General features: G+C 34.2%; 1 protein-coding gene and 1 pseudogene across 1 annotated transcript; both read right to left on the reverse strand.

The window, feature by feature from the left end:
• Window positions 1-901: 901 nt before the first annotated feature.
• Window positions 902-4,884, reverse strand: LOC131595658 (LEAF RUST 10 DISEASE-RESISTANCE LOCUS RECEPTOR-LIKE PROTEIN KINASE-like 2.3; annotated as a pseudogene).
• A 1,534-nt stretch (window positions 4,885-6,418) lies between these two features.
• On the reverse strand, window positions 6,419-11,815 carry LOC131595660 (ATP-dependent RNA helicase DBP3). Its single transcript, XM_058868076.1, has 7 exons — window positions 11,564-11,815; window positions 10,738-11,289; window positions 10,378-10,466; window positions 9,986-10,085; window positions 8,663-8,914; window positions 7,565-7,725; window positions 6,419-6,942 (listed from the first exon to the last, which is right to left on the reverse strand). The coding sequence occupies exons 1-7, from the start codon at window positions 11,717-11,719 to the stop codon at window positions 6,648-6,650; spliced, it is 1,605 nt and encodes a 534-aa protein (XP_058724059.1). The 5' UTR covers window positions 11,720-11,815; the 3' UTR covers window positions 6,419-6,647.

Genomic DNA, 11,815 nt, shown 5'->3' on the forward strand with positions numbered 1-11,815 from the left:
ACATCGAGCGCATTTTCCATGAACACGATGGATTGAGCAATCGATTCTGAAACTGAGTTGAGGAGCCATGAATGAACTAGCATATTGCATCGATTCCACGCGCGAAAAGAAGGATCAAAGTCATCATCGGGAATTGGTATGGATCCATCCACAAATTCAAGCTTCATCTTCCTGCCTTGAGCGCGACGCATCGATCGGGCCCAAGAATGACAGTTGAATCCTTCAAGAATCGGTGTAACTTTAACAGTGGAGGGGCCATCACTAGGATGAACATAATAGGGACTGGTTGGATCCAATTGCGGATCAACAGGAGCTAGACGTGGAGGCATGATCTCAGGTAGATCGCACAGGCTCAAGATACCATGTTAGAAATCACAAACACCATGAATGCATTATGGCAGACATGGATAAACAAAGGAAAAGAGAAGAAGATGAAAGAAAGGCTGAAGCTTTTGATATGAATTAATCAGCTTGGTGAAAGTTTCAGTACAGTTAGGCTTATATAGTTGCTTGAGAATCAATGAAAGAGCCACAAACAAACTGTAACTAACTAACAGAAAATAACCAACTTCCTAACTAACTTTGCAACTTCTAAAGCTAAAGGCAAATCAGTTACAAAGAGAAGGAAATAAAAGCTATCAGAATTATTATTTCAACAGACGGAAATGAGAAGAATGATGAAACTCTCACAAAATTTGCCTTATATACTTTCTAATGAAAAGACCCAAATGCCCTTAACTTTTTTCAAAAATTCCAAAAGTACTTTTTTTGAGCTTCTAAATTATTAAATTCATAAACCTTAGTATTTATGTTTAATTAATTTCATATTAATATTGGTTTAAAATTAAATGGGATATTCCAAAAAAAACTTTTGAAGCATTTAATTCCTACAAATTTTAAGTAAGTAAATACAATAGGAAAGTAACTTACAAATATGTAACCCCAAAAAAAAAAAAAAAGTAACTTACAAATATGTATGATGTCTTTCTATATTTCTCTTGTGAAAAGAATATAAAACTAACTACAATTTTGATAAATAATGAAACACCTACCGCAAAAATTTCATGAAGTTGTAGATTCTGGTTCTGATCTAACAGGAGATGAAAGAATAGGTTTTGGTGGTATTTCTAATGAATTCACATTCCCTTCTAACATTTCAATCACTCCACTCATTGTAGGCCTGTCATTTGGAAATGTTTGAATGCACCATAAACCTACAATGGTCATTCTCTTTGCAATCTCATCTTCTACGGCGGTTATAACATCGCCCGATCTAAAATCACTGTCTAGATCAAACCTCTTGTATACCCAATGTGGAAAGTATATCTCACTTGTTTGACTTGCTTCAGCATCAATGTTTTTCCTCCCTCCAACCATTTCCATTAGCATCATCCCAAAGCTATAAACATCGGACTTGTGCGAAACACCTCCAAAATTTCCACAACTCAGGAGCTACATATCCCATTGTCCCTCTAGCATTGGACATCGAAATAATGCTCTCTTTTTTGGTACAAAGTCTTGCTAACCCAAAATCTGATATCTTAGGACAAAAACTCTCGTCTAAAAGAATGTTATGCGGTTTGATGTCAAAATGTAAAATTCGAGTGCTACATCCCCTATGCAAGTACTCTAGCCCTCGAGCTATCCCTTTCGCAATTTGAAAAAGAACCTCCCAACTCAAAGATGGATTGGTTTCAGATCCCTTGTTGTAAATAAATTTGTCAAGGGAACCATTGGACATTAACTCATATATCAATGCTTTTTTTCGGCCATCAAAACAAAATCCAAGCAGGGTGACAACATTAACGTGTGAGGTTTTAGTAATACTAGAAACCTCATTCATAAATTCTTCACCATTTTCTTTGGATGTCTTCAATATCTTTACCGCGATAGGGAAACCATTGAGTAGTTTTCCTTTGTATACAGAACCATAGCCACCTTCTCCAAGTTTGACTTTAAAATTGCTGGTCATTTTCTTTATATGTGAAAATTTGTATCTTCTAACACTAAAGGCATCATGTGTTTTTAAGAATGCTTCAATTTCTTTGTTATTCTTTCTTGACTTGTACTTGAAACAAAACATAGTGATACATATGGATAGTCCTACTAATGCTGCACCTGCACTTCCTGTTAGGTGGCTTAGTCAATGAATTTATGATTAAGATTTTGTTTACATATTTTTCCTTATACTTGTTATTTTGTGGAAGAATCATGTTTTGATACAAGAAAAATGTGAAGAATGCATCAATAAGCCTATAGTGTGATTCATGAAAATGTGAAGAGTGCATTAATAATGCTTCAGGTTCTGTCTAGTTCATAGTTAAAACTAATAGTTGGCTTATAAAAGAAATTACTAGGCAAAAATTAAGGTTTCATGAATGAATATACCACAAAATAGTATAAGAGATGAATACCAAAGGAAGTTAGATATATCACCTAGATTGATTTTCTTTTTCCAATGCCAGCTCGAGTGATTACCTGTGACAGTAGTACAGAGATCATAGAGACTAGAGAGGAATGTGTTAATGCATTGGTTACTCCTTTTGAATTAGGACTACATAGTACAAAGTTCAATAGGAAGTTCATAACTAAAGCTGAACAAGATTAAAATGGATACTCATGGAAAACTAAGTATATAACAAAAGAACATATTATTTGTAACAAAGGTTTTAAAAAACGGTTGCGGTCGCGTTTCGGTCGCGTTGCGGCTTTCACGATTTCGATCAGTACAGGTGTTGTGATGCAAATAAGGTCGTCACGGTGTGAATTTCTCACAACATTGCACAAAATAGGATTCTTGTAAAAATAGTATGATTCCTTTAAAAATAGCGTGATTTCATTTTTACAGTAAAACAAAATTTTAGTTCAAAATTTCCATATTTTGATTTCTATAAAAGCAATTTGATTGGTGCTTTTAGAATAAAGATTTTCATCAATAACGGTGTGTAAACAACTGTAATGGTGTTTCGCGGGTGTAACGGGGTTTTGTCGCGGCCGTAACGGTGTTTCGTCTGCGATTTTTTTCTCAGCCTTAAAATGGTGAATAACGGTATCGAAAGGCTCCCATACCGTTTTGTCGCGGCCGTATTCACGGTCGCGGACTGTTTTTTAAAACGTTGTCTGTAACGTCATATCTGAGGGCGTGCAAGGCAGTTTGCAGCATAACACATGGTCTAAAAAATTTCACAGTAAAACGTGGTTAAATAATGTCTCGTAAAATGTTTGTCACAGTTAAATTCTAATTAAATAAGAGTTGTTATTCTCTGATAGCAGCACGGAGCAGCTGACTCCAAAAATGGGATAGCGAGATAGCGTCATTTAAACATTTTTTACTTTAGGCAACGACATTACAATATCTCAGCTATCCCGTTATTTACTTTATAATGGCTGCTAATTGCTATAGTGTTCTGCTGCACCTGTAAGGCTTTTCCTATAGCGGTCGGCTTCCGCTCTGCTCCAGTATAGCGGTATACCGCCGCTATTGGCCAATATTGACTACTTTTAGTTAAATAAGGTCGCTCTTCGTTTTGTCAAGTTTGAACTGCGACTAATCTACACTAGAACTTCAAAAATTTGAGATAGTTTTGTTAATATGGAAGATTTCATCAATAATGCCCAATAGTGGGCTTGTTCAATCTCAGCTAATGGAAACTTGAATGAATCCTAAGAAATGTATGTTTCATCTTAAGATTTTGTATTTAATGAAATGAGGGAAATTTAAAGAAACAAAGAAGACATACCTTTGGGATCAGAATCATATCCATCAGGGGTATAATCATAATAGCAAGATTGAACAACATCAAGATCACCAGTATTATTCCCACAATACCCTTCACTTCCCAAGCACTTTATGCACTCTTCATTCACAACATATTTCACCAGAAACCCCTCATCTAAAATTTGAGCAAGATCATCACTTCCAATCACACCAAAATTAGTATGAGGCACAAAAGCAAAATCTGCCTGCACTCTGATATGTCTGCCACATCCATTTAACTCTGGAGTCTGTTCCAAAATCTTCCCTTTTGCATCCTCAAAGCATATGGCATTATTCTGAGGTCCACACAAAGATTGGTAGTTAGCATAGGATAAGACATCAGATGAACAATGGTAGAATATGCTTATGTTTTGTGTTCTTGTTGGAAACTGGAAAATAGTTGGACTCAAGTAATTATCGTTGAACTGCGGAGTACAGGCGTCGTAGGCAAGATCGGTTCGCTTTATTTTGATGGTGTAAGCTTTGAGGTCAATACTTTGTACTGTGTAATTCTGTGAGCCTAATAGAATTGTAGTAGTGGCGTTTTTATTTTCGTCAATGAAGCAGTTGAGTTTAAATGGGTCGCCGCCGCCGCAGTAAGAGGGACGGTTGTGTCCCCAAAAAGGATAAGAGATGTTGGATAGTTTTTTACAGTTGTAGGTTTGTTCCCTGCAAATGGAATAATTGCGGTGCATGGTTTGAGGTTGTTGTGGTTGTTGACAGTTTGATATTTGTGGGAAAGTGGTTAACAAAAAGAAACAGATTATATGGATAAGTTTATCCATTAATTGCTGTGTGCAAAAGGATCTTTGATTTTACTGTTTTTCATGCTAAAATCATCAGGGTTTTGTTTTCTGATCAGTAGGAGGAAGAAGACCAGTAACATTTATTGTTGATAAGTTATGTTTGATGAAACAAATTCTCTATAGTAACGTGTCGTGTCACTTAGTTACGGATTGTTAGTTGGTCCACTCGCAATTGGTGCTAGATTTACTAGAGAGAATCATGATTCGATTTTCACAACTACAATTGAAAGGAATTGAAATCATTTTATGCTAGAACTGACCTCCGAATTGGATTATCGTTCCAATGGACAAATCTCGTCCTTTGATCTAAATCAACAGCAAGAATCATTTAAAATTGATTTTATTTTTGTATAGTCTCAATCTCAACTATGATCTTAAATTAACTCTTCAGATTTTCTGAAGGGAATCAAATTTTAAAATGATATGGCCACCATATAGTCAAGGAGAAAGGGTCAACTTTGGAAATATGACTCATCTGTTTCTTTTTCACTCATTTGTATTGTATTGTATGGCTGCTACCTAATAAAATATATGCAAAACCAAGTCAACACCTTTTTTAGTCTATAATTTTTTGTTCTTTAGTCTGTTTATCTATTATAAGAGTATTTTAAATGGAGTTTGCGTTTAATAATCGAATTATAGGACTAGAAAAATTGAAAAATGGATTAAATTTTGGTGTGTTTGTTTCCAAGTTTAGAAATAAAATTTTCGAGAATATATAAATAAGAAATGTGTATAATATATTTGTTACAAAATTGAAAATAATTATTTCTAAGTATAAAAAATATAAAAAAAAAAAATTAACTTTTCATAACTTTTCATATTTCCATGAAATTTCATGTAAAAGATTGTGAATATGTATTCCAATAAAATTTTATAAACTTTTATTAAAAAATTAATTAAACTATAAATTTTCTTAGAAATATTAAAATGTATGCCAAACAACTTTTTAAAATAATTCCTTAGAAGAAATTTTCTATCTTTATTTTTTCGAGTAAGTAATTTCTTTTTTTTTTTTTTTTGGCTTTATACCACCGGTTTAGTCCGGCTCGGGGGCGAGTTCTGGCATCAAGTGGTTCCATCCCCCTCCCGATCGCAGTTGTGGGGGATCGAACCGTGGTTCTCCCTACCAAGTCCAGCGCCAATCACCACTGGACCAACTAACGATTGGTCGAGTAAGTAATTTCTGGAAATAAACTATGAATCCATGAAACAAACGCCCCCTTAACATTTAGCGACTATCATTTATAGGTTGGAAAAGTACAAGTCATTAATGTTTTATGATGAATTCAGCAGTCGAATTTGTGACAGCATTAGTGATGAAAATTTGTGACCGCTTTTTGTAGGAGAATAAAATCGTGCTTCTAATGCGTTGCATATGTTTAGTTGAATTATTGGTGTATTAGGTGTTTCGAATGTGTCATGGTTATATTTTAATCTGATCAATTTTTGAATATTCACATTGATGTAGCCATTACCAATTATTAATATCAATAGTTATTCTAGACATATGACTATGATTATGGGTATTATAGTTGTTGTTATTGTTGGTACATCCATGCATTGAAGAAACTATTTTTTAGCAAATTTAAAAATAAATAAAAAATGGGCTCTTACAATCTATCTCACATAATGATATTGTTGTTGATTCCACCTCTTGCAATTTATTGTTATATTTGTTAAATATTTATGGTTGTTGGTGGATATATGGCAACACTAGAACAAAGGTGTTGATGAAGATCGTACTTGATCAAGGGCATTTTCTGATTTTCAGATGTGCGCCCTATAGTGCAAGGGTGCAATGAGAAATTACCTTCTTTCCGTGTTAAGAACTTCTTCTACATGAGCATAAGAGTTGAGAAAAAAATCGAAAAAGCATTGAAAGCTAAAAGTTGACATAACTTTTGTTTCTAGCCAAATTCTACTGTTCTTCACTCGACTACAAGAAAATATAATATTCTAAGCAAGGACAATTTTACAAAATTTTCTAAATGGAATGCAGTGTTATCGAAAACCTGTTTCCAAACATGGAATTGATCACAACTCACAAGAAAAAGAAAAGGATGACAAAGAACCTTCAACTTTCAATCTTCGGACATATTTGATGACTGATGAAGATCTTTTAGGGTTTCAGGCACTTCCTGCCCACATTGTTCAAGAATTGAGATGAGTGGTCCAGCATGTTCTGTATCGCTTTTTGTTAAGAAACCATACAAAATGCCGTTGACACTATGACGGGCCATTTTTGTCAAAATATGCTCATAGTTTTCCATAGTGGGTACAAAACTTGGTAGGACTATTGCATCATACATCCCTATATCCGCGGTAGAGATATCTTCCAAATCAATCATTGTAACCAATCTCCTCTTTGGATCCACACTGCAACAAAACAGTACATTAGCTCCTATAGAAAGTTCAATATAAAGTGAGGCAAAATACAAGAGTAAGTGTTATAGTGCAACTTGTGATGTGATACTGGTATGAAAATGAGTTTGCTACAGAACTGTCATTTAAATTTGTATAATCTTGAATGTCGTTCATTCGTTTTATTCTTTATCTACGACATTCATTGTAAGTTTTGTATTTCATTAAATCTTTAGAATGTCACTAATTAATATTTATCGAACAAAATGGAGCCGAGCATATTGCAACATAGACTTTAATTATAGTGCTAAATGAATATCATCTTGGATATATCCAGATGTTCAAGAATCTTATATAAAAGATTCTTGAAGAATGCAGGGACCGTTGCTAACAAAATCACAACAACTGTTAAATACTTAAATGTACATACATTTAGACAGTCGAAGTACCAAAACAATAAAATGAATCCAATGACACGTCAACAAGAGGTTTCTTAAAGCTGTATTAACAAATGATGGCTGCAATAGCCCCTTCTCAACACTTTACTTTTTTCAGTAGACTTCTCTTAAGCTCGGTTAGATGCATATCATAATAAAAGAAATTAAACCAAAATATGCACAAAGACATTTGGTGTTACCTATCATTAATAGTAGCTGCATCAGATTCAAGTGACGTGGAACAGCCCATGGATTTCAGAGTCTTGACCAATTTATTGCACTTGACATCCTTCCTCAAAATATATAGAAGGTTTGAATTATGAGTCTGGCTGCTCCAAAATTGACATAGGACATCAATGCTCTGCAAGAATAATAGTAATAACAAGCGCTTTTAAAACTTGACATCCAAATAAAAATGCATAGCACGTGCAAGCATTTTCCATAGCAGTATTGACCATAAACACTAAATGAAAATCTTGTATAAGGATGTGCATTGTGTAAGCTACAAATTTTAAGGGATGATATGGAAAAAGAATAATGAGGACTTAAGCTTTTAAATATTATAAACATTTAAATGTCGGGTTATGAAAGATGAAATTGTGAAAGTTCTGAAAATAAAATCATTCGATAAATTCAAACATAGTAGTAGAATAATAGATCATGCATTGGTTCAAATTGCTTCATATCATACAAACAAACCAAAAGATTTTCACATGGAGCTAAACTGTTTGAAACTAGCTCTTCATTAATTTCATTAGAATAAGTTAATATTAAGCTTATTCAAACCCTAAGAAAAGGATCTGCAATTGTCAAGTCCAACTAAAGAAAACAAGTAAAACTAGAGCAAGAGAAATGGCTGAGATTCATGTTGAACTCACATCGATATCTATAAACTACGATAATAATCAAAACTTATCTCACTAGGTGAGGTATTGTAGAAAGATCAAATGAACACTGAAGTTTCTCTAAATCTATTAAGAGGGGAGCAAGGTCATTTTATTGGTAAATCTTTTCTTAAAAGTACAATGGAAGTTCATATAATAATCTCTAGCTTTAAGTAATTTAGTTCTATTGATCTCATAAGTGTTAATTTCAATACAAAAAATATACTCCCTTCGTTTCTTTTTAATTGTCACTTGTGTAAAAAAAATATTGTTCCTAGTTGTTTGTCATTATCAAAGTTCAATACAACATTAGTTACTGTGTTGCCAATAATATCCATAAGTGTTTATTGTACAGAGAAATATATGAAATGAGATGATAAATAACTAAGTATTATAGGAAAGCGATAAATTTACCTTAACATGTTTATCCTCATCTGATGTACACACTTGAACCGACTGTACAATGCATGAACTTTGGCTGGCAATTGAATTATTAATAGATATTCTACAAATAGGTCTCGTCAGAAGATGCCTAACTACTGGGATAGATGTATGGTTGCTATCATTGAAAACCACAAGAGTGGGATTGCCAGAAATAAGCTTCTTGATGGATTTTATTGCATCGGCATGGCCAGCATTACAAATAGCATTGAGCCCGTCAATAACCTATTTAATACCAAAACATTAACTAATCAATAGAAGATGGTAAATAGAATAGGATACTAAACAAAAAATGTTTGGAACTTACTTATAAAGAAGTCTAATGCTAACTTGTACCCTAAGGACATAAGTTAAGGAACCAATTGTAGAATATTTTTCTTAAAAGTCATTCATTCAACTTAAAAGTCATGCATTCAACTTTTAAAGGACAACAAATTGTATTATTCAATGATAAATATCTACTTTTGGATTCCTTAACTTGTGCCTTTAGAGCACAAGTTAGCAAGACCATATAAAGAATACAGGTAATAATACTTCAGTCATTAAAACCCATGCATACAGTTATTTTAATATTAAAAGATGCCTATAAATGTCAGTCAACTCCTATGCAAAATAATTAAATTATAATGAAAGAAAATAAGTAGAAACATGAATATTAAATGAAGATAGAAAAACACGGCAAAAGTAAACATATTTCGAGTACAGATCAACCGAGTTTCTACCACTTAAATATAGCAATGTATTCAATCATAAAATACAGATTCCTTGGGAATGTTGACCAAACAATGACTGAGACATCGTTTAGGTTTAGAATAAATAGGGGAAGACATTGTGGAGTTGATCACTGTGGAATTTGATAGGAAAAGGGGTCACTTTGGCATCAGAAGGTGCAAACCCTTGAAGTTCTACGATTTAATTTGCAATTCAAAGGGATTTTCCCTATTTTCTATTCTATATCAGTTGATTTCTATCAGAATGATAAGGACCTTTGATGTAATGGAAATGGAGGATAGCAGTGAAACAGATTGTGGAACATTTGCACAACCAAATAATTCAGAATCATTACAGGTCTGATTGAGGAAAAGGAGGAACAGATGTGGCATGACAAGGAGCTTGTAACTAGGATGTATATAGTTGGTTGTTGAGGAGGAAGAGGTACTCAATGAATCATAAGGACTTTTGGTGCAAGGGAATTGGAGGATACCAGTAGAACAGATTGTAACATTGTTTTATATTTTCTTCTTCTAAATAGATATATACATACTCTCTGCATGGAACATTGGAAAGAAAACATACCAGCATAGAGACGTGAGAAATATCAATTGCCTTCATTGAAACAAGCTCCAAGAGCCTCTCAGGAGTAGCAATGAGAAACTCAGGCTCACAACTTTTCAGACTGTAAAAAGACAAAACAAATATTCAATAGGTTAGTTACCATAAAGAGCAAAGCTGAGAAAACCTTAAAACAACTAGTTATATGATGCAATTTCTCAAAAACATCCATGCAAACAAGGACCGCAGGGAACTTAAATAAAAGAACAACAACTTGCATTACCAAAAATTGGTTAGTACAAAAAATTCCTATGCTCTAATAGCTCTATGCATATCATGTCACATTGATCAAACACATACACATCAATTTCAATATGTTAACAATGTAAAACAAAAGACAAGGTTTAAGAAATTACCCTTGAATCTGATGATCTAAGGAAGCACCAGGATGAACACTCACTGTATGTACTCCTAGAGATTTCAAAGGCTTGCAAACTGTTCGAACCTGTGTTATCAATTTTAAACTTTTAGTATTCAAGTTATTATCAACGAAGTCAGAAGGTTGTGAATGTTCACAATAACAAGCAGGGTTAGTAAATTTCCCTTCCCTTTATTGCTTGCTATTGCCTTTCATTGAATAGCAGAGTAAAAGTTTATATCATCATGAACTCTCTTGGGTGGGAGGAAAAAGAACGTTTGGGTGCATCATGCATGTTTCGAGATAGAGATTTTTATCAGAGATTAAATTGTAAGCATGTAAAAGAATTTTATCTAACCTGGCCAGCTTTCTTTTCAGAAGGGACGAGGAACAAAAGAAAGGGGGTCTCTAATGATAAGCCTTGTTTCTCTTTTCTAACAAAAATATCAGCTGCCGCAGAAACCATCCAAGCAATTTGCTCAGTACTAGCAAAGCTCCCACTGGTGTCCATCAAATCTTTACCAGTAGAAAAACACTTCGAAAATTCTAACCCCCATGAGTCAAGAAAGAAGGAGTTTCCCTCTCCCTCAGTGTACGCATCATCATGTCGCAGTGCATTCTCAATCGCACTCAGACACCAAAATACAAATTTCGAAGGGAAATCTGAAATTTCACTATCATGCTGCTGATTCGTCTTTACATTTTCCTCCTCTGAGTAACTTTTATTGTTGGCATCATTTCCAGTTCGTGAAATACTTCCACCAACTGTACCTTTCCTGCCGGGTGCACTCTTCCCTTTAACACGGTCTTTCTTTTCTTTTCGGGTTTCAGGCTCCCGTGTTTTGAATTCGGGTTTCCCGCGTCTATCATTGAATGGATCATCTAGAGTAGGTAAACTATAGCACATTCCCTAAAAAATTATGAATATATTACAATCAATGAATACAGTTCAACAGACATTATGGGAAAAACTGGTACTGAGGATTCAAACCATAATCAAACTTGATAGAAATTTTCTATAACATTAGGAATTAAGTTAATTAGGTTTAGTAATATTTATCTGAAGAAAAGAATAACCAAAACAGCTTAATGAAAAAACCAAACTATGAACAAAAATTGGATCTAATTGAAATGAGTATAATTAAGAAGAGTAAGTATGTGATTTATGAAATGAAGGGTTGAACCTCGCAGTTGCGGCGTTTTCCGGCCTTGCGGCGCTTTTTGGCGGCGATAACAGCGCCAATCTTTGCAGAGACGGAAGTGGAGTCATTTTTGCTGTTTAGTCTTTTTCGAAGCTTTTTGTTCTTCTTTTTTAGGAGAGAATCGTCACCCTTGGCCATTGCTGCAGGTTTGGAAGAAGAGAGGGAGTGCTGAGGTTTTGTGCTTCTTCTACTGCGGCGCCTCCACTATCTTCGTTTTCGACTTTTTGACAAATG

This window comes from Vicia villosa, linkage group LG4 (genome assembly GCF_029867415.1).
Source record: "Vicia villosa cultivar HV-30 ecotype Madison, WI linkage group LG4, Vvil1.0, whole genome shotgun sequence".
NCBI classification, from domain to species: Eukaryota; Viridiplantae; Streptophyta; class Magnoliopsida; order Fabales; family Fabaceae; genus Vicia; species Vicia villosa.

Excerpts from the sequence above, each read along its gene's own strand:
- LOC131595660 (XM_058868076.1), bottom strand. The coding sequence starts at position 11,719 with ATGGCCAAGGGTGACGATTCTCTCCTAAAAAAGAAGAACAAAAAGCTT. Across the intron at positions 10,467-10,737 it reads CTGAAAAGAAAGCTGGCCAG|GTTCGAACAGTTTGCAAGCC; the intron begins GTTAGATAAAAT and ends TTGATAACACAG. Across the intron at positions 8,915-9,985 it reads TTTCTCACGTCTCTATGCTG|GTTATTGACGGGCTCAATGC; the intron begins GTATGTTTTCTT and ends GGTATTAAATAG.